Raw genomic sequence first — 24419 nt, forward strand, 5'->3', positions numbered from 1 at the left:
TTAATTGTGATTTTAATTGCACAACTAAAAACTCAAAATTATGTGCATAAAATCTCAAAATGATGTAAAATTACACATGTACTTTGTATGGTTAGGGGGTAGGGGTGTGTGGGGGTGGGGAATCTGTGAAGGTATGGGGGACTGTGGCTGGGCGTGTGGGATTTGGAGCCTGGGGGGGGGGTCCCTACATGCCCTGGGGTACAATGGGTTAGGAGTGAGGAGTGGCAGCAGCATGTTTGGGGGGGGGCTGTGGCTTGCAATTGAGGGTCAGGGATAGGGCATGGGCATATCAATGCTGTCTCCCCACAACCATATTACATGCCCCCAACAGGTATCCTCTTTTTTAAAACTTGAAATATGATAATCCTACAGGGATGCAGCCTGGGTGGTGTGTAGAGCAGCACCCAGAAGATAAGTCTGTGGAGAGGAAGGGGTCGGGGAAGAGGAAAGGGGCATGAGGGGGGTGGATCGAGGCCCCTATAGTGAGGAAGGGAGTGGGGCAGGGCCTGGGATGAATGGGGCCCTGGTGCCAGAGCAGGCTGTGGGACAGAGCTGCGGGCGGCTTGTCCAGGGGTGCACGGGGGGGATCCAGCTGGTTGCACTGCATGTCCACTGCCTGCCCAGTGGAAGGAGGCACAACATGATGTCATGAGACTCCTGGGGCAAAGGCAGCAGGGCACAGAGCTTCAGTTCACACTGGGCAGCCTGCCTCCACTCCATGCACATATACAGGGGGCACATGCCCCCCATGCTTCCCCCACAGATGCATGCAGCAGTGGGGAGCTGTGCCCCCACCACATCCCTGGATGAGCCACCCATAGCTCCCACCCCAGCCCCAGGGTCCCATTCACCCTAGCCCCTGCCCCTCTTCCTCCCTCACCTTGGGGGCTGCTGATGCCCTCATGCCCTTTCCCTCTTCCCCCCACCTCCCTCCCTTCCACAGACTTACCAGCAGGATGCTGTTCCACATGCTGCTGCTGGGCTGCATTCCTGGCTACATACATGCTGTAGCTGCTCATGTGTGTGTCTGTATGTGTCTATGTGCCCCGCCCCTGCCCCTTGCCCCTCCCCGTCTTCCTGCTGCAGCAGACCAGAGCCTATGCCCAGGCTGCCCTGTGGCTCCTTTGCACTGCCACTGCTGCCCTACTAGGTGGCCTGGAGGTGGCAGTGACAGCAGCAGAGTGGAGCCCAAGTGGGTTCCAAAGCCACGTGCACAATTAATGCATTAAAATTAATGCAAGAACCAATGAACATGTTAATCACACGTTAATGGCAATTGACCACCCTACCTAAAATTCATGCATGTTCTTTAACTGAAATTGTTTTATCTGTTGCTTTGATGGGCAGTTTAGTATTTTTATTCTAATAGTGCTGTCTATCAGGATAGCAGGGTATATTCCTCCTGCTGAGCCAATTTTACATTTGAGCTATATATCGAGTTGTTTTCTGCCTTCTGATTATTTATTATTTGTACTACAATAGCTCCCAGAGACATTCTTACTGGAGTGTTTGACACCATCATCATCGGTAATCCCTTGCAGGTGAGAATGATTGTCTTCTCTCTAGGCCCTATAATGACTAACAAGGCCAAACCAGGAATGACAAATTGTATTGCAACTCAGGCACATCCTTCCATGCAGGGTGGGTGGCTCTGGATTCTTGATTCGGTCCATGACATGCTGTTTCTGGTACTCCCATTTTTCTATCTCCTGCTGTTGTTGTGAGGTTTCAAAGTATTGAGATCTGCGCAGCAAATTCTTCCTCCATTTGGGGTGGTCCTGGGCAATAGTCTTGCATGAGTTGATGTAAATGTTACATTTTTTCAAGTTGGCCTTGAGGGCATCCTTGAAGTGCTTTCTCTGCTCTCCTCCTGAGTATACAGCTTGACTGAACTGGAAAATAAAACTTGCTTCAGGAGTGGATATCTGAATGATGTGGCTGGCACATCAAAGTTGATGTTGGATGATTATCACCTTGATGCTTGTAGTGTTTGCTTGTGAGAGGACGCTAATGCTGGTGCGTCTGCCTTCCCACTGCATTCGAAAGATCTGCAGGCAGCATTGATGATACTGCTCAAGCAATTTGAGGTGTTTCCTCTATGGTGTCTACATCTCAGCTCTATACAGTAAGCTAGGGATCACAACTGCCTGGTAAACAAAGAACTTGTTTGGAATCTGATGTCATGATCTTTGAACACACATCTCAGGTGCCAGAAGGATGAAATTCCACATGAGGCAATATTGGATTTCTTCATCAATTTCAGCCTTCTGTGAGAGATGGCTTATGAGGTACAGGAAATACTCAGAGTCTCACCATAAATCTGAATTATCAGGGTGGAGAACTGCCAATTAAGTGCTTGTGGATGGGGGACCTTAGCCTGCTGAACATTAAGTGACAGTCCCATTTTTTTGGAAGTCTTGGTAAAGTTGTCAATGATTGCCTGAAGATCTGGTTCTGAGTGAGCATATATTACAGCAGCATCAATGTACTGAAGCTCGATGACTGTGGTCAGGGTGGCCTTGGTTTTGGTTCAGTGTCAGCTGGCATTAAACAGTTTACCATCCATTCAATAGTGTAGCTCCGCTCCAACTGGAAGCTTGTTGGTGGTTCAATGTGGTCAGGAACATTGAGAAGGGTGTTAGAGCAATGACACAGCCTTGCTTAACTCCCACCTTAACCTCAAAGGGATCTGTGATAGATCCATTACTGAGAACCACCGCGTGCATACCGTCATGGAACAGACAAAGAATGGTGATGACTTTTGGTGGGCATCTGTACCTCAGAAGGATCCTCCACAGCACTTCTTAATTGACAGTCAAAGGCTTTCATGACGTCAAAGAAGGTCAAGTGGAGAGGTTTTTTGTTGTTCCTGTAATTTGTCCTGAAGTTGGTGAGCAGTGACAATCATGTCAATTGTCCCTCTTGATGTCCTAAACCCACCTTGAGATTCTAGGAGGAGCTCTTCAGGAAGTGGAAGGAGACAGTTCAGGAAGGTTCTCACAATCATCTTTCCTGTGGTGGACACCAAGGAGATCCCTCTGTAATTTCCACAGTCACATCTGTCTCCTTTCTTGAAGACTGTCATGATCCTGGTGTCTGAGGTCATCTGGGATTTCCTCATCATTCCAGATCCTTAAGATGAGGACATGATGTGAATTCCATTCCTCCCTGCTTGAAGATTTCAGCAGGGATTCCATACACTCCAGATGCCTTGTTGTTTTTCATCTGCTTGATGGCTTTCCTCACCTCACCAAGCATTGCAGGGATTCTAAGACAGTCTCTGACTGCGTGTTGAAGGATGGAGTTGAGAACAGTTTCAACTGAGGAGGTCTTCAAAATGTTCCTTCCAGTGGGTTTAACGGCTCCCCTTTCCTTGATCAGGTCTCTTCCACCCTTAGGTCTCAAGGAGGTTGGTCCCCGAGTGCTGAGACCATAGATGGCTTCAGAGTCACCAAAGAAGCCACATGCATCATGGATGTCAGCAAGCTGTCAAATTACCTTCACTTTGTCTTTCCACCATCTGTTCATGTCAGGGGTCCTCCCTTGGACCTCTGCCTTGGCTTGTTGGTGATTCAATTTATTTTGCTTGGAGTTATTGCACAAGGCCTTTTGTACTTGGCTTGTGGTTGACTGATTCTCAGATCTCCTAGTCATTCTCATCAAACCAGTCTTGGTGTTTCCTGGTGTATTGCCATCTGCTGTCCTCATTGTATCTTGGTGGTGCTGCTGTTACTTGGTCCATGACTGCTTATTTGTTAGAGTTACCCTTGCTTATTTCACAGCTAACCTTCCATGAAGGTCATTCTACTATCTGCCACCTGTGGATGCACCGGGTAACAGCACAACTCTGCCAGCAGGTTTGACATTGTACAAACATAATAGATTATAGAGTTTTTAAAGCAGGGACAAAGGTATAAAACTAGGGACCACAAGTGGATACAAACATGGAGGCCTATAAGGAAATAGAGAAAATAATGATAATCAGCAATCACAATATATCCATTGCCTAACCATTGCTATGTCCCTGTAAGCCTCACAGAAAGAAGAGTTTTATAAAGGAAAACTAAGTAGCTTTGAGGAGGGGGCTTCTTTCATACACAAGAGTTGGCATGGGAGAAAGGACAGACACTCATGAGAAAATTTAAAAAATGGGCAAATTAAAGCTGGTACAGTAGAAGTGGGAACAGACATCTCACCAGTCTGCAAGAGATTTTAGACCATGAAGACTAACAAGTGGGATGAATAGGTTTGTAGGATAGAAGGGGGACTATGCAATGGCAAAAAGGGAATGAATTGGTGAAGTGATGAGTTAGGAAAAGTGTCACAGGGTCACGCAGGAGCCCTGTTCCTATGAAGGGATAAGGGCAGCTGCCAATCACAGGAGGCAGCTCAGGTGATGGTTGCTGGGGCAACCGTGCTGGTCAGGTGACCAGAAGGGGGCAGGGCCAGGCCTTTATAAACAGCCCAGGCCAAAGCCCAGCTAGCAGTTCCCTTCTGGCAGCCGTAGGTGCAGGAGCTCTGCAGGGGAGTTGAGCCGAGGTGAGCAGAGTGATAGAATGAGCAGCTGCATCACAGCGTGGGTGGAGAGAACCCTGACTAGGAGGCTTTACTGGAAAGCCAGGTGGGACCTGGACCTTATGTTATAGCCAGAAGGTTTATTGTTGTGTTGCAGCTGGTTGGCTCATGGCTTCTGTGTTCCCTGTTTGATATGCTAACACCGGAGGACCGGGTGAGGCTGTAGGGGCACAAGGAGGCCTCACGGGAGCTCCCCAGTTGCTTGGGGGTTCCCAGTGCCCTGTGTGGGCAAACGAGTAGTGCCAGGGACGGCAAGGTTGTTTGGCGCTGGGTGGCGCAGTGTCGGTGATTACAGAAAGACCGGCAAAAGCAGAAAGAAGCCGCAGGAGCGAGCGGATACTCAAGAGGAGCCCCGGGGGGGGGCATGTTTAGGGAAGCAACCCCAAGAGGGGCGTGGATTATGGACAGACACCCCAAGAGGGGTGTGGCCTAGAAGGTGTTCTGGAGGGTTTCCACTGTAACAGGAACCCTGAGGAACCAAAGGGGCCAGATAAGGCTTTGGCTGCCTGAGCCTTGCTGGACACATATTATTGACAGGAACCCAGAAGGGCCAGAGAGGCCAGGTAAGGCTTAGGTTGCCTGAGCCTAATTGGACACTTATTATTGACAGGAACCCAGAGGGGCCAGGAAAGGCTTAGGCTGCTGACCCCAGTGGGCAAAAGCACCACCAGTAAGCCCGATAGGACTAATGACTAGAAGGGGCGCCGGTTGCACGACAAGCCCAGGGGGCCGCCAGAGAAGGGGCGCCGGTTGCGCGACAAGCCCAGGGGCGCCAGGTAGGGCAGAGAAGGTTAAGGACCGGATAACGTCCAGGAAGAGCTGTGAGGCTTGGGGCGTGGTAAAGGGGAGGTAGGAGGCATGCATTGCCCATAAGGCGGGGGTGCACCGAGTCGCCTCATACGGAACGGGGGTAGTTCAGCATAACACCCTGCATTAGGAGATAAAAGGCAGCCTCCCATAGAACCTTATATATACCAGCAAGACGTGGCGGGCGAGATAAGAGGGTGCTGAATCGCCTAATTGACACGGTAGGGGGCGCTAGTGGGATCACGGCTGCTCCTAGGCCCCACTCGTGACAAAAAGAAAGAAGTTACTTACCAATGACTGGAGTTCAAGATGTGCTGTCCATATGCACATTCTTGTGGACATAAATGTGCCACACTTGTTCAAGCTTGGAGAATTTGCTGCTTTAGCAATAGTAATTTGTACATCTGTCCTGTCTATCCTCATATGTCAAAGCTGGGGACAAAGGATATTTCATGCTTCACATGCATCATTTTCTTCTCACCACAGAAGCCCTCAGTGCCAGGGACTGAGGAAAAGGAAATGAAGGATAGGACTTTGACTGTGCATATTGATAACACATCTCATAGAATCCCTATTATTGTCCATATTGCTCTTTCCATTGTGGGTAACTTCAAACAAGTACCCATATTGCCTGGAGGAGTGTTTCCAAGTTGTACACAAATGAATGAAGGATAGCTTTAGCAAAACACATTATTTTTTTGGGAGGCCTTGACAACAGCATAGTGCTCAATGAAGGTATGTTTGGAGCACCTAGTGGTTGCTCTGTATACGTTTGGAGTGGAGACAGTGTGAAGGCATTCCTCCAAGTTGCCTGGGCTCTGGTGGAGTGGGCCCTGATCAGCACTGGTAGAGCCACTGCAGGAAATTCGCATCAATTTGTGACGAGAGGTCTAATTAGACACTTCGGAGGCAAAAATCACTGTGCCTTTTGATTTTTCCAGTAATAAAAAGGAAAAGTTGAGGAGATTTCTGGAAAAGCTTAGTTCTGTGTACATAAAAAGAACAAGGCTCTCCTCATGTCAAGCACAGGCAGAAATGCCTCTGTTTCTGAGACTTGGGGAAGAAAGGTTTCAAAGGTGACAGTGATATTCTGACTAAGATGAAATTTGGAGGCAACTTTGGATAAGAAACATGAAGTGAATTCGGAGAAAGACCTCTTCCAGGAAATTTCAGCACAACAAAATTCTCCATCAGTGCTGGCATCTCACAATGACTTCTTGTGAAAGCACAGCCACTTGAAAGGCCACCTTTACAGATGAGCCTTCACAGACAGTAATAAATAGATGGTTGTTGACTCAAGAAGGCAGTGAGAATTAATTTTGGTTCATGAGGAACCAGGGCTTGCACTGGAGAGAAAATCTTAGTCAAGCTCTTTGGGAACTTCAGCACTGTGAGGTGGAAGAAGATTGACTGACCCTCCATGAGTGGGTGGGAAGCTGATATAGCAATAAGATGTACTTTGATAGTGCTGAGGGACAGGCCACCACATTTCAGGTATTTAAGATGGCTGGTCTGGAGACATTATGGGGAGATAATATTTTTCATGGCAGGCCAAAAACCTAGTTCATTTATCCAGGTAAGCCTGCTTCGTTCTCCCTCTAGTCCAGCAACACTGGAAATCTTGGGGCTCCTCAATGATTTACAGAGAAAGGAATAGGTACATAATCCCTTAAAGCAGGAGTGTCAAAGATCCGGATTGTGTTGTCTAGCCAGTGGTGTTCCTGGAGGGACAGGGAATTTGGGAGCGGAGTGAGCTGGGGCAGGGCCCAACACTGAAATCCCAAGTAAGAAGCCCTGTTGGAGGACCTGTTTCAGTGGCAGTGAGGGAGGACAGCTGCATTAACCCCTGCAGATCCCCGATTCTGCTCACCCTGCAATGTTGCTAGATCAATGAAGCATAAAAAATAAAACACAATTTGTTCCACAACTGAGATCAAGTGCAATATTCCACCCCTCCTTACATCCCTCCACTGTAAAAGTGTTAACGTACAGATATGGCTTTCTTGTATGTAAACTCATTATATCATGATTTTACTTTCGTTTGTGTGTAGAGATGTAGATTTTTATTTCTTTTTTAAGCTAAGGGCAAAATACCATCCAGAGCTGAATCGTAAAAAGAAAAGTCTGAAAGTTTGTGGATTCACATTTTTACCTCTCCTTTTTTACATGCTGAATGCTAATTCAAAATAGATTATAACAATTACCACTGTAAATCTTTCTACAGTATTTAGAAAGATATGATTTCTAAGGACGCCAGAGAAACAACTTTTACATATAGAAAATGTGATTTAATTTGTTAATATTTTCTTGCTCTTCTTAATGCAAACTCTCGAAGTCTGAAGAACATTTTTTCCTGAAGGGTTCCACATATTTATATTAAAATTCCTCACAAGAACAAAGACACTGTTCTAGTACCACAGCTACCTAGTTCCATGGGCCTAATAAAAACATGAAGGAACTATTTAATTAGGCCAAAGAATTGTTTAAATTATTAAATTAGATATCGAATACAATAATCTAAAGTTCAGGGTTCTATAGTAAATAAAAATTCAAATTTGCACAGCATATAGAAATTGTTCCATAAGTCCTTCATTTTCTTGTATGAACTCTGTTTATGCTTTGCTTCTTGCTGCACATTAAAATACTGACCCCACAATTCTGTATGTCAAATGCTGAATGAAAAAACAAATTACCCTTGGATTTTTAAAGCAGTATTTCAGAGCAAGATAAAAACCAATGTTATGGTATTTCAATGGACAGTATATGGTTTTTATAAACTTTTAAAAGTTACATTCTCTGTAACTGGATCTCTAAGAACATGTTTACAAGCCAGAAATTAACTTTTGGCATCTACGAGAGGCGTGCAAAACAGGCTGTATTCAATTCGGATTCGTCTGGAATCGGGGACAGTGATTCGATTTGTTGATTCGGATCACTGTCCCAATTCGATTCGGCCAAATCTGAATCTGAAGATTCAATGCTGATTCAGAGAATCAGCAATTCGGCAATAGACACAGCCTTAAATGTTTTTTCTACATACCCCAAGTTACCAGGTGTGGCTTGTGAATCCTGTGATGGTGGGCTGTGATGGTGAGGTGGATGGAGTGTCCACAGGAGCTTGGGGGGGCCCCCCTGTGGGCTTGGCAGCAAACTTGGAAGTAGACTGAAAGTACTTCTGGCCCACTTTCGGGTCTCCTGCCGAGTGCACAGGCCCCCTCCCCCTCTCCCAGCTCAGTGATCAGCCATGGGAGGACCCCAGGTGCCCCCCCAGACCCAGGACGCACCAGTCTCCAAGCTGGGGGGTGGGGGGGGGGGTCCCCCAGTTCTGGTGCACTTCTGGATCCATCTGGTACGGTGAAGTATATAGAAAAAACATTTAAAATTGTGTCTATGTCCAAATCGTAGAATCTTTCCAAATCTCTCCAAATCAATTCAGAGGGTTCCGATTCAATTCAGAGGGTTTCCTGATTTGTTTTGGATTCAGAGATTCAGCTGCCAAGTTGGGCTGAATCTCTGCTGAATCAAAACAGAAATTGAAGCTTCACACAGACCTAGCATCTACCCTATTTATTAGTACAGAAACATATAAACACAGAAATACTAGTAAGTATGCTTAGGAGTTGTTGTATTATCAAGCCAAAGTTCAGGCACTATCGCTAAAGCTCAACTGATTTCTTGCACTTGTGACCTGTCAGAGCACAATTTGTTTGGCACTGTGGTGCGGGTTTCCAGCAACAGGACCAAATCAATGTGACCTTAATTCAATAATGGAGTCTTTGCAGTACTGTACCAGCACTATTTAGAAAAAGCAATTGTTGGTTAGTAAAAACCAATCCAGGAACTTGTAAATGAATTTACGTTTCATATATCATTACACATTCATATCTTGTGCATTTTATAGCATGTGGACATGCAAAATAATCAAAAGACTCTTTATCTTAAATGAGGATTCATGCTGATATTGTAGTTCAATCCTGAGCACATGACAATCACAATATCTAATCATCATTTCAGTTAAATGTGCTCGCACCTGAGTAAGCTTGACTACTAAAGAACTTCTGAAATATTGCAGCATTAAGCCCACTGTTGAAGTGGGTAATTGATACAAAGAATGTCTGTAAAAGTTATGTACAATTCCTTTTCTGGATGAATAAATTGTAAAAGAATGATTGTATATGAGATGTATATGTATATGAGATAAGTTATGAAAGGAACATCATTAGTGATAGATGCCATCCAAACAAAAGGATTTCACATCTCTCTACATGATGTAGCGGGCCACCTTGCCACTAGCTTTAACTGTTTCCTTACTAGGTATGGTCCAAAATTTACAGTCAACACTTTCCAAATATTGTGGGTAGCAGTTTCAAATCTAATGATCGAAACTGGCTTTCATCAGTTAGATCTAAAATTAGAAGGAGCTGCCTTGCCAGTTTGTGGAAGGCTTGATTTGCAACAGAACTTACTGTTTGTTGCTTTTCACCCATTGCCTCCAACATCTTAAGTTTTCTGGTATGAATTTAGCTTTTTCACTTTCTCATATAATTAGCTGAGGAGATTCCTCACCCCCTCCGACTGCCTGCTCCCCCTATCTCCCCTGCCACTAGAAGGAAGAATTTTTTGCATAGTCAGTAGCTGAATGATGAATCAAGGAAAGCAAGATGAGTACTCAGCCCTGAAACAATCCTGTCACATACTGCTTCACCATTCTACTGTACACAGAGCCTCTGTCTTGGTCTGTAACATAACTTACAGTATATATGAATTATCATAGCACTACTGATGTGCATTCCAATGCCACTGATTTGTCAGGCAGCAACTTTTTAATAGTTATCCACGTGTTCAGAGTTTTTCCACAGACAAGGTTTAAAATTGAAGCTTTGTGACTTCTATATTTTCTAATATTTATGCTAAAAATACTTAATCTCAACTATTACAAGTCCACTAACACAGTTAATTATGCACAGTACAAAAGCATCCTACAGTCCTTACACAGGTAAAACAAAGATTTTGCATAACTACAAGGATTGGACAGCATTCTTGGACATTAACATTGAATTTATTCCATCATCAGATTAAAACAGCCCTACCTGAATAGGATCTTGTGTCAGTCTCATGGGTCCAATCTGGATCTCTGTAGCTGAAGCCTGCTAATAAGAACAATGAATAAGTGAGTTTTTTCAAAGTATTAAAAGACAAATTTTTGCAAGACACAAAGAGATCAAACAGGAAAAATAAAAAAGTGACTAGGTAAGTACTACTATAATGCCTTGTGGCCTGGTTATGCTGAAGTACATCTTTGATTACAGTCTTTTAGTCCCCTGACACTTACGATGCGATTAACTGGCTAATCACATCTTAAGTAATGACCTGGTTACACGTTTATTCAATTAATGGCATAAAACCAGGAATAAATGACAAAGTTATTATACAATGTGTGTGTAATAACTTTGTCGCCAGTTCCTATCATACCTTTAATTGAACATGTGGCCAGTGGTACCAGCTAGGGGTGTGCAAAGCGGGCCATATTTGATTCGGATTTGGCTCAAATCGGGGACAGTGATTCAATTAATTGATTTGCATGCTCTCCAGCAGACCTGGAAGTGGACCAGAAGTGCTTCTGGTCTACTGCCGAGCATGCTGGGGGCCCCTCAGGCTTCTGTGGGACACTCCATCTGCCCTACCATCACAGCATTCACGAGCTGCCTGGTACCTAGAGGTATGTAGAAAAAACATTTAAAGCTGTGTCTAGGTCCGAACGTCTCTGAATCGATTTGGAGGGTTCTGATTCATTTCGCAGAGATGAAAGGGTCCTCTGATTCAATCTGGATTTGGAGATTCACAATGCATGGGTCCTTACATAGCAGTATGTAAGTACACTGGGTGTCTTTACACATGGCTCCTGGGGTAGGGTAGGGTTGGGAGCTTTAATTAGAGCAGCTCTAAGAGCTGCTCTAATTAAAGCACCTGCAGAGTTTTGTGTATTTAGCATCCCCCTGCCACCATTATACAACCTGTTTGATAAGCTTTAAAGTGCCTCTGCCACCATTTTGAAACATGGGGATGCTGAATAAAAGAGAGGCAGAGGCTACTGATACATGCTAATCAGCACTCTCCAAAAGACTCAATTAATCAAGGCTGCTCTGACACTGTAATTACAGTGTCCCCACACATGTACAGGCACCCAGTACTCTAATCAACAGATACGTTGTTTAAAATGAACCCATCACTCTTCTAAGGACATGGACAGATTTAATATTTGTAGAGTTTCAAGTGCCTTAAAAGCACCATAAAAAGTGATGGGATAGATGACACAATGCTATAGCACTACAATTTGTCCCAATTTATGTTTTTCAAAAAAGACACTGGGTGAAACAGAGATAACTCTGAAGCAATTCATTGGGAAATGCTTCAGGTTGCATTTGTCCCCCACACCAGAGAATGATAGGGAGCCAGTCATCCCCACAGTGCTCTGCTTCCCCCAAGCCTTGTTAAAATAACAGATCTGCAACCCATTCCCAGCTCTACTTTCTTGGAGCTACAAGCACCTGCTTTACATGTGACCTCACTTTTTAATGCTAGGCATAAAGGCACACTGCAGCCTCCATTTTCACAACTGCCACTTTAAAAATGGTTTCCTGAAAGCAGGTCAAACACTCTTGAGCATCCATTCACACACCATGCAAACAACTAGTACTACGTATATTGGCATGGATCTTCTCTCCATCTGGGGCAAGGAGAACACTTGGTGGTCTTTCAGGAACCACCCCCCAAATCTAGTCTGTCTACAAACAGACCACGGCAGAGATGGCATCTCATGAGTACAGCAAGGACTGGCATCAAGGTGAAGGCTCTGAAGTCATGGCTTGTGATACCAACTGGGTTTTTAGTGCCCATTGGGTAACGTGCATTTATTATAAGGAACTCTCATAGATATTCACTGGGTACAACTCCAATGAGCTGCTCTTCCCTGATCTTTCCAAGGTGGACCCAGAGCTACCTAATGGCAGGGATGACAAAGATAAAGCATTTACAAAAGGTCAGAACTCACTTACGGAACCATTTATACTCTCTCTGGTCCACCCCTACCAGTCATCTGTCCCCACAAAAAAAATCTGAGCAGGCTTAACTTTTTTCAGAAATGCAAGCCATAACAAACATCAAATGGTCAGAACTGCACTTACACTGTGCCACAGGCTTCATCCCACTTTTCCTCCTCAAATTCCCTGATCATTGGAAGCTCATGTAAAAACAAAGGCCAGGTGGTAGGGGAGGTACTGGTCTGTGATAATTTGCACTTCTTAGAGAACACAGTTAAAACAAGAGGTTCATCCAGTTATATCTCCTTTGTAACAAGTTTTAAATAGGCCAGGGAAAGTTTGTAGGTTGTGGCTTAAGCCTGACAGCATGGGGAGAGGAGGAGGAAGAGAGCTCCTGAAGCTTCACTGACACCAATATACATGCAGCAGCAGTGTCCCAACTTCAACAGGCAGAATTTGCAGGGCACATACATGGGGGTGTCAAAGAACCATGCACCACCCTGGCAATGGCAATAATGAGTTTGTGATTTCTGAAAGGAGTCAACAGAGCACCATAGGGGATGACTCTCCACTATAAGCTGGAGAAAAAAGCCAGCACCTGATAGGGATCTAATATCCATAAGTCTTTGCTATTTCCATTCTGCTTTCCTCAGAACCATCCAGGGAATCATGGCTTAGTGGGATGATGAGATCCAAATTCCTCAGTCCTCAGCTGTGGTGCAGTGCAACAGCCTCCAGCTCCAGGACATCCTGAGGTGCTTTAGCTTGGATGGGCTCTAAATTTGTATGATACTGACATGCTCCAAATTAGATGTACTTCACATAAAGGAGGGATTTGAAGCAGGTCACACTTTCATCTGTCCACATGTCAAACAGTATGCATATCCGCTTCCCTGTTTAGTGGTTACCTTGATCGCCAGTAAAATATGACCTCAAGAAACCACTCAATGAGTTGCATGTAAAACTAAATCCCAACTCCAGGCAGTAATTCTGGGCCCCTGATTTGCCACTCAGGAAATCTATTTCTGCAGTAGGCAGTGTTCTGCATTTATTGTTCACTTCAGTCTTCTGTTAGGAAGCTGTCTTGTTTTTCAACCTGATATCTTACAAAAGGCTTGTACACAAACACCCACAGTTTAGAGTGCTCTGTTTTCTTCCTTGAATATGATATTATGTTAAATATTAATCTGCATGAGAGACAGTATAATTATGTAGTTATGACTGACATGTTATGATTTCATGAGTCACTAAGTCTTGATTCTTTTCAGCCCAACATGCGCCAAAGGGTGGTCATAGGCAGCATTCCAAGAACTTAAACATCAGTGAAGCTATTGGTGTTTTTTTTAGAGTAAAAGCTATTTTTCTTTCCACAAAGGTCTGTAGCTAAGAGCTACTTTCCTTACAAAAGTATCAAAAACTGTACCTCCTATTTGAGCTAGTCCCATGTGCAAAGAAAACTTAATTAATACAGTAACATCTGAATGAAAATGAAAATCAATATTGGACACTGTCCATGAAGTTGTGCATAATAAGGCTAGTTAAGGACATGCAGTTTTATGGAAGCAATTGCATTAATAGCTGTTGGGGATGGCAACAAAGAAACAGTTATTTTAAAGGTCTTCTGAGGTTCACTAAAACTCATCTTTTTAAAGAAATTAAGTCGTGCTTAAAGACTTGTGACACCTGAAGGACACCACAGACACACTAGGAGCACACTTGAATTCTGCTTTCAAAGGCTTTGTTAGCAGACACGGACTGCTCCAATGACAGGTTTTAGAGCAATGGTACTCAACCTTCCATTTGAGCGCTGTGGGACCTGTTTTATGGACCAGTGTACTGGTTGCAAAGGGATCTAGCAGTGCTACATCATGCAGGCTACAGGGCTCTCTGTCTGTCTGGAAATTTGGCAGGAGGGAAGCAGCAATTAATACTGCCACCATTATCCCACCACCAAATTTCCAGACCCATGAGCAGCCCTGCAGACTGGATGACATCTCTAGATAGAGTGGATCTAACCCATGGTCCAGAGACTGAGCACCACAATTGTGTCTTTTCAGGGCCTGACATACAAGAAGCAGTTGCATTTCACTGCTAAGTGCAACCTAAAAAATGGGGCAGTTCCAGCGGAAGGAGGCTGTAAGGGAAGCTGATCCTCAGGAAGTCAACCCAGGCATCTCTTAAAATCAAGCCAGTATACTGCAACACTAGGGACAATCATAACATAGTTAACATAAAATGGAAACATAAGTTTCATCCTGTTTCTTTTAGGAAAAAGCTAATAATGTTGGCTACCACTACCATTGTAGGTACTACTGCTCAGATCCACAAGGGCACTTAGATGGTATTTAGATGCTCAAGTACAAGATGCCCAGCCTCTTCTGCCCACCCTCCTAAACATCCACAATTTAACCAAAAAATATTCCCTGGGTATCTGAAGTTTTGTTAGCGCACATACCCAAAGGCATCGCCATCTTGGCAGAGCTGAGCTATTCAGCACATCGTGCTTAAATCCACCTGAGAGTCACAAGTTAGGTGTTCACCCAAGTCAGAGTTCCTTGAGTTGCCCAATCTAGTAGAAATGCTCACAGCATGGCTAACACACAACTGCAGTAAGTGCAGCTGACGTTACGGGAGCCACAATCATCATCCAAACAACCAGAGATGGTACTGCACCCTCATTTCTATAGGAGACAAGTAGCAGACCTGGGTGCTATGTCCTCTGCAGCCTGAGGGAGTATAAACCTACCCTTTACACATCTCAGAAGAGAATCTAGACCAGCAGCCTGGAGGACAAGCTGGGCTGGTCACTCTTCACCCTCCTGCCAAAGCTGTGCCACCATGCAGAAAAGACTACAAGATTCAATAAGCTAGAGCATGCATGCATAAGAAGACGATGGTAGACTGGGGCAAGGACTTTGAAATCGTGAGTCCTGGATTCTTCTCTGCTCCCAACGAAAATGGATTTTGCATTAAAAGGCAAAAAAGCAGTACTAGAAGCAGAGCCCAGAATCCCAACTCTCCTCAGTCCAAGGTTCTGACCTCACCACTTGGGCTACAGGATCAATCTGTTCCTGGGCCTGTGAAACTTGTGCTCTTTTCTGCACAGTGGCCTAGCTGGTGATGCGAGAGAACCTCCACAAGCTGATAAGGGTCTCCAACTTCTTTACGAGTGCTCTTAACTATTAAGCTCTTACATGAAACACAGGTGGCACTAAGACCACCATCAGCTTCCCCCTCCTCCTACAATCAGGTTTTAATATCAAGCAAGCCATCTCGACCCAAAGGGATGATTTTAGTATTCAAGTCCGCATTTTAGTATGTGGACTAAAGGCTGAAGGGATGATTTGAGTATCCGTGCTCCCTCAGGCTGAAGGGATGATTTTAGTATCTGCAAAGCTAACTGCACTTTATCATGCATCAGCAGATGTATGACAAACGGAACCAAGGAGGTGATACTTCCCCTCTATCAGATGCTGGTCAGACCACAGTTGGAGTACTGCGTCCAATTTTCGGTGCCACACTTTAAAAGGGATGTGGATAACCTGAATATGGTCCAGAAAAGGGCCACTTGTATGGTTAAGGGCTTGCAGGCCAAGCCCTGCGAGGAGAGACTAGGGCACCTGGACCTCCTCAGCTTCCGCAAGAGAGGGTTGAGAGGCGACCTTGTGGCTGCCTATAAATTCATCAAGGGGGCGCAGAACTGGCGAGGCTCTACTCACTAAGGCGCCCCTGGAGGTTACAAGAAATAATGCCCATAAGCTAGCAGAGAGCAGATTTAGACTGGACATTAGGAAGAACTTCTTCACAGTTAGAGTGGCCAAAATCTGGAATGGGCTCCCAAGGGAGGTGGCACTCTCCCCTACCCTGGGGGTCTTCAAGAGGAGGTTAGACAGGCATCTGGCTGGGGTCATCTGAACCCAGCACTCTTTCCTGCCTATGCAGGGGGTCAGACTTGATGATCTGTTGAGGTCCCTTCCAACCCTAACATCTAGACTTAGATTCATAGGAAGCAGTTTTGGGCTGTGAATCCCAGTCTCACTTAAGTGCCTAACTCAGGGCTTTAGCTAGAAGGGAGGCATACTTTCCTCTATTCAACATTTCCTAATGGATCACTTAGATATCCTGTCTTTGTTCCCCTTCCCTAATGTTTAGCATGCTGGCCACTGCAAATACTGTTCCTAGGTGCCTCTCTCTCCTATGAAATGCATATGGAACTTAACCTAATCCAGATGCCTGAGTTACTGTAATGTTCAGGGTTGTCATGCAAAAGTCTCTTTGTGGCTCTTGCCCTATATAAATTAGGTTTGCTTTGAACAGGATTATATCACATGGGTTATAATGAAAGTGGAAGCCAGGAGCAGGGCTCTCAGCTTTTTCGACATCAGTGAAACTAAATGGTACACGGGTATAAGCAGGACTTATTTCAGCTTGTTTCTTGGCATATATGTTGGTGTATTCATGCATCTAACCCTAAGGCACTAGAGAAATGTCTTGAAGTCATAATTCTTATGTTTTGTTGATATCCAATCCTATGAGTATGGCCACTCTGCAGAAGAGCCACAGAGAGGCTAATAGAAGATGCCCACAAAAGTCTACACTGTGGATGCAATTGTTTTACCTTAGACAAAACTGAGTAGTTAATGATTGGGTGCCCTGCAAGGTATACAGTGCAAGTGGCATTAATTCCCTAACAGAAAATATTCCTTCCAGAGTTCCTGGGGATTCTTTGACCTTCCAGTGTTCCTGATTGTTTTCATACTTCTGGCTCTGTCCTTAATGTCTGAAGCTAGAGCCATGCTAGAGCTAGCTGTGCTAGCCATGACTAAGCAGGTGTCTTGGTGGAAGCATGCCAGCACAGAAGCACTGTTCTGTGATGTACAAAACTAGACACCAGTTCTTTGATTGATTCCTGCAGAGCCACATTGAAGTCAATGGGGCTTTATGCAGGTGTAAGGCTCCCTTCATTTGGAGCCAATTAAAGGAACATGGCCAGAATTTCAAAAAATTTCAGCTGAAAAACTAAACTGCAACATGCTTTCAAATTGTTTCTCATTAATTCTTGCAAGAGGACAGAGAGTAAAGCTGTGTATTCCATTAGTTTTACAAAACAAAAGAAATTACCAGTAGATTGCAGTAAATATTACAAACTGCAGTACCTGGCTTTCACAGACTGAACATGAATCTGTCTGCCATTAGAAACAGCTCCCAATCCTTTGCAAATTCACACTATTTACTCCTAAATATTCATTTATTAAATGGGTATTATAACTGCCAAAGCTTTGCAAAACTTTTAGATGTTCCTACCCTTCTATATTCATCACTGAGAGAATATCAGTACCAAGCAAATGTTGAGTCTGCATCAAACATAAACCAAATCCTGCGCTGAACAAAAATGTTGTAACAATTTTCACTGCTGATTCATTTTCTCTTTAGACATCTATTGCCTTATTTGCCATCAGGAAGAAGGATCATGAACTGGCAGTTTAGTTCATTTCACACAAAATATTCTTGTAAAACTTGTGACCCTAAGACTGATTTCACTGAAAGCAATGGCAAAATTCTATGATTTCAGTGGTTGGAAGAGCAAGGCCTTGACTTAGAAGCAAAGCTCTTATAAAATCAGTTGGCTTTCTGGCGACATCTGTTGTAACAATGACTTTTTTTTAAAGTTCTTCTTATCCTTACAGACTTCACCGTTTATTAACATCATCATCATTATGATCTGTTAGCCAAGCACTGTAACCAGCCAACCTAATCATACATTGGTATTTATCCTGCAATGAAAAACAATGCACAATATATTTTCAAAATACTATAAATAGCAACTGACTACTTAATTATGTTATCTATAGTCAGGTATCTTATTACTACAACAAGAATATCATTAGGTAATCAAAACACACTTAATATGCTTCATCAGACTTTCACTTTTGCACTTTTTAATCACTTATAAAAATAGTCATTACCCTATCTAGGTGACTGAAGACTCACAGCCCCTGCAATTTATAAACTCATAGGTAATTGGCTACACAATTAAGGTAAAACTAGTGATTAATTATTAGAGCAGAAGAGCTTTGAATAAAATTTTACATCATTTGGGATAGGAGTGATGTTAGGGATTAGGCTAGAGGCATTTATGAAAAAGTGAAACTTTTGGATCATTTCATCTCTTGGAAAGGCAGATAAAACAGAAGTGTTGGCTGGGGTTGTTTTTTTTTTGATGCTCAAATAAAAAAAAAAAATCACTCAAAAAAGTACAATAAATCACATTTATGTCCCTTGTACCTCTTTAGCAAGCAGTGAAAACTGTTCATGTACCCAGGAAATGCTCTTATTCTGATATGTCCCCCAAACCAGATCTTCCCAGCGGTGGACATTAACTGACTTCTTCCCTTTCATTTGGGTGTCAGGTAAGAACAGCTGCTCCTGCCCTGACCTCTCTCCTTCACAGCATTTTTATGCTCTGCATTTGTTTTTTTGCCACCTTGGCTAGGGACAGAAGTTACACATAAACTGATTTAAGTGATCAGAAACTGGTTTAAACCTGTAACAGAAGTTCAGTGAGCAGAAAATGGTTTAAGCTAAACCTGGTTGAATGTAGTGTTAGACTTAACTGATTTGGGTCAAATCAGTTTATGCACCTTCTGTTCCAGCCCCTCTCTGGTTTAAGTTAAACTAGAGTCCCCCAGCATCCCAGCATGCTTTGCAGCCCTGGGCAGGGCTATGCTCTCTGCTCCAGAGAACAGGGCTGCCCCCCCCCCCAACACTACTCTGCAGCCCAACCAGGGGCAGGGGTGTGGCCAGAAGCATGGCCCCCTGAGGCAAAGGGAGCAGGGAGGGGATTTATTCCCCACCCTCCCCTACCAGGGGACTGCGGCCCCTGTCAGTCATTCCCACATTCCAGTGGCAGGGGAGGGAGCATGGCTAGAGCTGGCTGGCATGGCTCCCACCATCCACCTGCCTCACCAGTGGCTGGGGCTGCAGGGCCCAGTTGAGCCAGCATGTGAGTGTTACTGAGAGCAGAGGCCAGCCCAGGCTGGGTGGCAGGGGCTGGGCCCTTCCCAGTGGGCTGCAGCTTGGGCTGGGGCTGCGCAGCTCCCTGCACTCAAGCTGGGCAGGGCTGTCATGGAGCCCTAGATAGCTGGGAAGGGTGCCGCGGGGCTGGCCCATGGGGGCAGGGCCCGTCCCAGCCCACTGGGGCTGTGTGACAGCCCGGCCTGGTAGTACGGGTGGGGGGCTGGTTGGCAAGCAGGCTTCTCAGGCCAGTTCAGGGGTGCAGGCAGGCCCCAAGTCTGGCAACAGCTGCTGCACCCCCCGTCCTGTGCAGCACCTGGGGCTGCAGGCAGACAACCAGCCGCAGGCTGGCCAGAGCTGGGGGCACTGTTCTGCCCCCTTTGCTTTCAGCTTCCACAGCTGTGGCTGTGGCATGCTGCTCTGGAAGGATGGGGGGAATGGGGTAGCTTTAGCCCTGTGGCTTCTGTCCAGCATGTGAAGTGCACCTCCAGCTCCTAGACACGCCTCCAAAGGCAGAAGGTGTCCGAGGGCTGCAGCCGGAGCTCCACAACCTGGGCAGAATCCACCAGGTTGTCAGGGCTGTTTTTCTCCCCTCGCTTCCAGCTGCAGCTCCTGCTCCTGCACTGTGCACTGCACAGCGCCACTTGGGGCAGAGGGAGTTTCCTTCAACCCAGCTCAGAGTAAAGCCGCCGGGCTGAAGGAAGCTTCTCCTGTCCCGAGCAGCACTGCACAGTGCAACAGAACCAGGAGCCACAGCGGGTGATGAGGTGAGAAAAATATCCCTGTCGGGCCTGGTGGTTTCTGCCCGGTGCATGGAGCTCTGGCTACAGCCCCCAGATGCCTTCCGAAGTATCCAGGAGCTGAAGCCACAACTCCATGCACTGGGCAGAAGCCGTGGGGCTGAAGCTTCCCACCCCCCTGCTCCCAGAGGCATAGTCTGGCCGCAGCAGCAGAAGCTTGAGGCAAGGGGGGCAGAACAGCACTTAGGCCCTGGAGAGCCCACAGCTGTTTGTGTGCCTGCAGCTCCAGGTGCTGCACAGGATAGGGGGCATGATGATGGTGGCTGCCAGGCTCAGGGCTTGCCAGCACCTCCAGGCTGGCCTGGGAAGCCTGTTCCCCAGTCAGTCCCTGCCCGTGCTGCTGGGCTGGGCTGTCACACAGCTGCAGTGGGCTAGGAAGGGCTCTGCCCCCATGGGCTGGCCCTGAGGGGCCCTTTTCCAGCTGGCTGGGGCTCCATGACAGCCCTGCCCGGCTTGGGCACAGAAAGCAGTCTTGCCACACAGACCCTGCGGCTCCCGCGCAGGCTGCCCCTCTGCTTCTACCCTCAGCAACATCCAGAGGCCAGCTGGGCTCAGCCCCACAGGCCCAGCTGCAGCTGCAGTCTCAGCCCTGGCCCTGGACAGATAGCAGGGCCATTCTGGCCAGCTCTGACCAGGCCTCCCACCACCCAAACAAAAGCAAGAGGGAAAGTTGGGCAGACCCCAACTGGGGTTCCATGCCTGCCCAGAGACAGGGGAGTTTAAACCTCACCCCCTACCCCTCTTTGCCTGAGGCGCTGCCCCAGCTGGTATCCAGCCTCAGAGACAATCCTGGCAAGGCCTGCTTTCCCCCTTCTTCTCCAGGCACAGCCTGGCTGGGGTTCCCACAGGCCAGGGTGAGGGCTTAAACACCTCCACAATCATACTTATCTTCTATGGGGGCCTGGCCATGCCCTCCAGGCTAGCTTCCTTCCAGTCTTGCAGCTGCTGTAAAAGCAAGGGAGGGCTGCTTTAGCACCCCCTGGCTTCTAGCCTGAGCCAATGTAGGCATGTGCCTGCATTTCCAGAATTCAATGCGAATGTCTCTGCACTTGCAAATCAGTTCAATTTTTGCAGGTTAAACCAATTCAGGTTCCAGTTTTTTGAATGCCTGTCCCTAGCCCTTGTCTATGGCTCTCATCACACCCTCTTTACCATCACAGCATCTGCTTTCTTCTCCTCCTTCCTTCCCCCCTCACCTCCCTCTAGCTTCATTTCCCCTTCCTTGTTATCAACATTCCTCTACAGCAGGTCTGTCCATCTTCTGAGTGGCTGGGGCCACAGGCCCCCCAGCCACACACCAGGTGTCTGCATGCAGGTTACATGCTGCACAGGCACACCCCTCTGCTGCATTGTGCCAGCACTTGCATACCCTGCATGCTATGCCAAGTGCCTCCCTCCTACCATGCCACATAGTGGTACTCCCTTCCCACTGTACCATGCTCATGCACTGCACAAGATTCCCAAGACCCTCCCAGCCACCTGGCTGTGGACTCCCTCATCTCTATAGACTGCACCCCCACCTTCCAGGGGCTGGGGCCAGGGCCAGGGCCAGGGCCGGGGCAGGCAGTGGATACTGGAGGGAGAAGGAACCCAGTATCTATAGGAGCAGAAGCTGCTGGAGCAGTGTGGGGAGCAGCCCCAAATGAGGAGTTCCAAGGTAACCCATCAGAAGCTATATATAGGGTCCTCACTTCTCCCACCCTTACAAATCCAGATCCAATATATGAACCTTCCCCTGATCCTTTTTCTCCTCCTCACTTCGGCTGACATTCACCAACTCTCACCCTCACTTCATCTGACACTACCTCTGCAGCTGTCTTCTTTTCTGGAGACACTTTTTCTCACACTAATCAGGGTGGGAAGACCATTCTGCGTCTGACCATTTGGTTTCAACATTTTCAAAGTAGTATTTCATCATAATTCATTTCAAGTCAAGGTGGATATTTACTTCTGTGTTATTAAAATCATTTCAAAAGTTATGAAACTCAATGAAATGTTGTGTTTGGGGTTGAATGAAATGTTCAGCCTAAAATGATTTTCAAAAAAAATTCAAGCCTCCTACGACTTAGGGAAATAATAAAAAAAAAAGATATCTGCACTACTCTATAGCTGACTCACCTATCTACTTCTCTAATCCAAACCAGTTTCCTTCTGCCCAGACTAAAAGATTCAGATTAATATTTTAAAATAGCTTGTATTTTTAAGAGATTTCATTTTTAGTTACTTGGATTTAAAACAATATTTTTGTAAGACTCATGATTCACAAAAGCTTATCATTTTGACAGTATTTTCCATAGAGATCTGAAACTCTCAAAACAAGATATACTTATTAAAAGTAAAGGCCTTTTTAACATATTCACCTAGTGTTCAGCTAAGAAATTGACACTAGAATCGCTCTAATTAGATCTCAGACACAGCATAATCCTCAGACTTAGCAAGTCATTTAAAGTCCATCTGTAAATCAAGAGGAAAATATTTTACTGCATAGTTTCAAGGGGCATCTTTTCACATATATAAGTAAGGTTCATGACCCAGAAGGGTCTCTAGTCTCACAGCTGCTACGTGACATTTCTTTTTGTTGATAACTAGTGAAGCATAAAAGTGCCTTAAATCACAGAATGGAAAGGCAAATTTCTTGACCACCTGTATGTCAACTGTTAATGTGAGAGAAACCATACAATTCAGGCAAGATACTCAGTCCAGAACATCACAAGTCAGAGTATTTAGGGCAGAGCCACTATGACATTTGTACCCCGTGACTAAACCAAGTAATCATGTGGTCCAATGCACTGCTCCTGCAAGTGATTCGTCAGGCAGACCTCTGCAAACCACGTAGAGTCCAATGGAAAAACAAGCCTTAAACCTTGTCTCTTTCTTCCTCTATCCTCGGTCCTAACATTCCCTACTTTTTTATGTGTTGATCAAACTAAAAATTTAGAACAACACATTCTTTGGAGCAGGACCTGTTTTTGGAAGCCACTTAGAAGATCTGTAGGTATTACTGAATAAATACAGAGGTGGTTAGCTGTACGGGCAGTCCTCGACTTACAACGGTCCGAGTTACAACATTTCGCACTTACGTTTATAAATCGATACCCTGTTTCAACTTTACAACGCTTGATCTGACACGATGCCATGCCAGCAAACAAGTTCGCTGTGTCACCCTTCTCCCTGGAGAACATCTGTCCAAACTTCCTTGGATACTTTCTTTAAGAAAGCAGACAAGACTCCAGAAAACCCTGCAGCCAGAATCGTGAGAAGACTCCAGGCAAGGACCCTTCAAAAAGTCCAGCAAAGTCACCTTAAAGAAGTCCTTCCAAATCAATATTAATGTAGCTATATTACTCATCTATAATTGACTGAGTATAAAATTCTGGGGTATTTTTGGTAAAAATAGGGTACTGGGCCTTGTTTCAGGAACAAATCCCCCATTTATAATATTGTTTCTTATGAGAAAAATCGGTTCCTAGTTACAACGTTTCGACTTAAGATGTGGTTTTCAGGAACCAGTTGTGTTGTAAGTCCAAGGACTGCCTGTACTGGCATGAGAACAGGCAGAAGGTAAGGCAGAGTTGCATCTCAGAGACTGGTTTACAGCGGCATGAGTTTTTGTAGGCAACAGCCCAGTAGCATAACCAAGGGTGGGCAGCCAGGGCATGAGCCTTGGGTGTTCAGTAAAGAAGGTACCAGAATTAAAGTAACGGGGAATTTGGGATGCACATGGAGCAGAATGGGAGTCCCTTTGTCAGCCTCACCCTCTCTCCCTTTGGGAGATGCCATTGCTGTGAGGGGGAGCATCATCATCAACATCCTAGTTAACTCTTGCCTGGCTCAAGAGAAGCTGCTAAACTGAGGGTTCTGCATGGCCACTTTCTATATAAAGCCCAGGTGGTTTCAAGGCCAGGGGAGGGGAGGGTCACTTTGGCTGCTAGTGATGAGTCCAGGGATCCTGGTTTTCTGTTTAAAAATCCCAAATTCTCTCATAAAAATCCAGCCTTCATTGATTAAAACCCCTCAATCTGTGTTTTTCCATGATTAAAATGAAATGCCACCACACACACACACACACACACACACATATTCTAATATTATAAAAGCCTTAATCTATCTGTCTGTCCATAATGCTTTATTCGCTCCCTGACTGGCTGACTGAAACAGCCAGTCAAAGTGCAAATACAGTGCA

At 45.5% G+C, this 24419-nt stretch overlaps 1 protein-coding gene and 1 long non-coding RNA gene across 2 annotated transcripts in view; one reads left to right on the forward strand and one right to left on the reverse strand.

Moving 5' to 3' along the window:
* The window catches only part of PDE8B (phosphodiesterase 8B), a 204654-nt gene that overhangs the window by 74442 nt on the left and 105793 nt on the right, over positions 1-24419 (reverse strand). Inside the window, exons 2-3 of the mRNA XM_019532208.1 lie at positions 11925-11930; positions 10473-10532 (exon numbers count right to left, since the gene is read on the reverse strand). Coding sequence (XP_019387753.1) covers positions 10473-10499 — 27 coding nt within the window. The 5' untranslated portion in view covers positions 10500-10532; positions 11925-11930. The remainder of the gene's footprint in view (positions 1-10472; positions 10533-11924; positions 11931-24419) is intronic.
* LOC109308009 lies at positions 13465-23559 on the forward strand. The gene is made up of 3 exons (XR_002100434.1): positions 13465-13475; positions 21887-21893; positions 23451-23559. It is a non-coding gene; the product is annotated as an uncharacterized LOC109308009 (long non-coding RNA).

Source organism: Crocodylus porosus, unplaced genomic scaffold (assembly GCF_001723895.1).
Source record: "Crocodylus porosus isolate Cpor-Errol unplaced genomic scaffold, CroPor_comp1, whole genome shotgun sequence".
In the NCBI taxonomy this organism is placed as follows: domain Eukaryota; kingdom Metazoa; phylum Chordata; order Crocodylia; family Crocodylidae; genus Crocodylus; species Crocodylus porosus.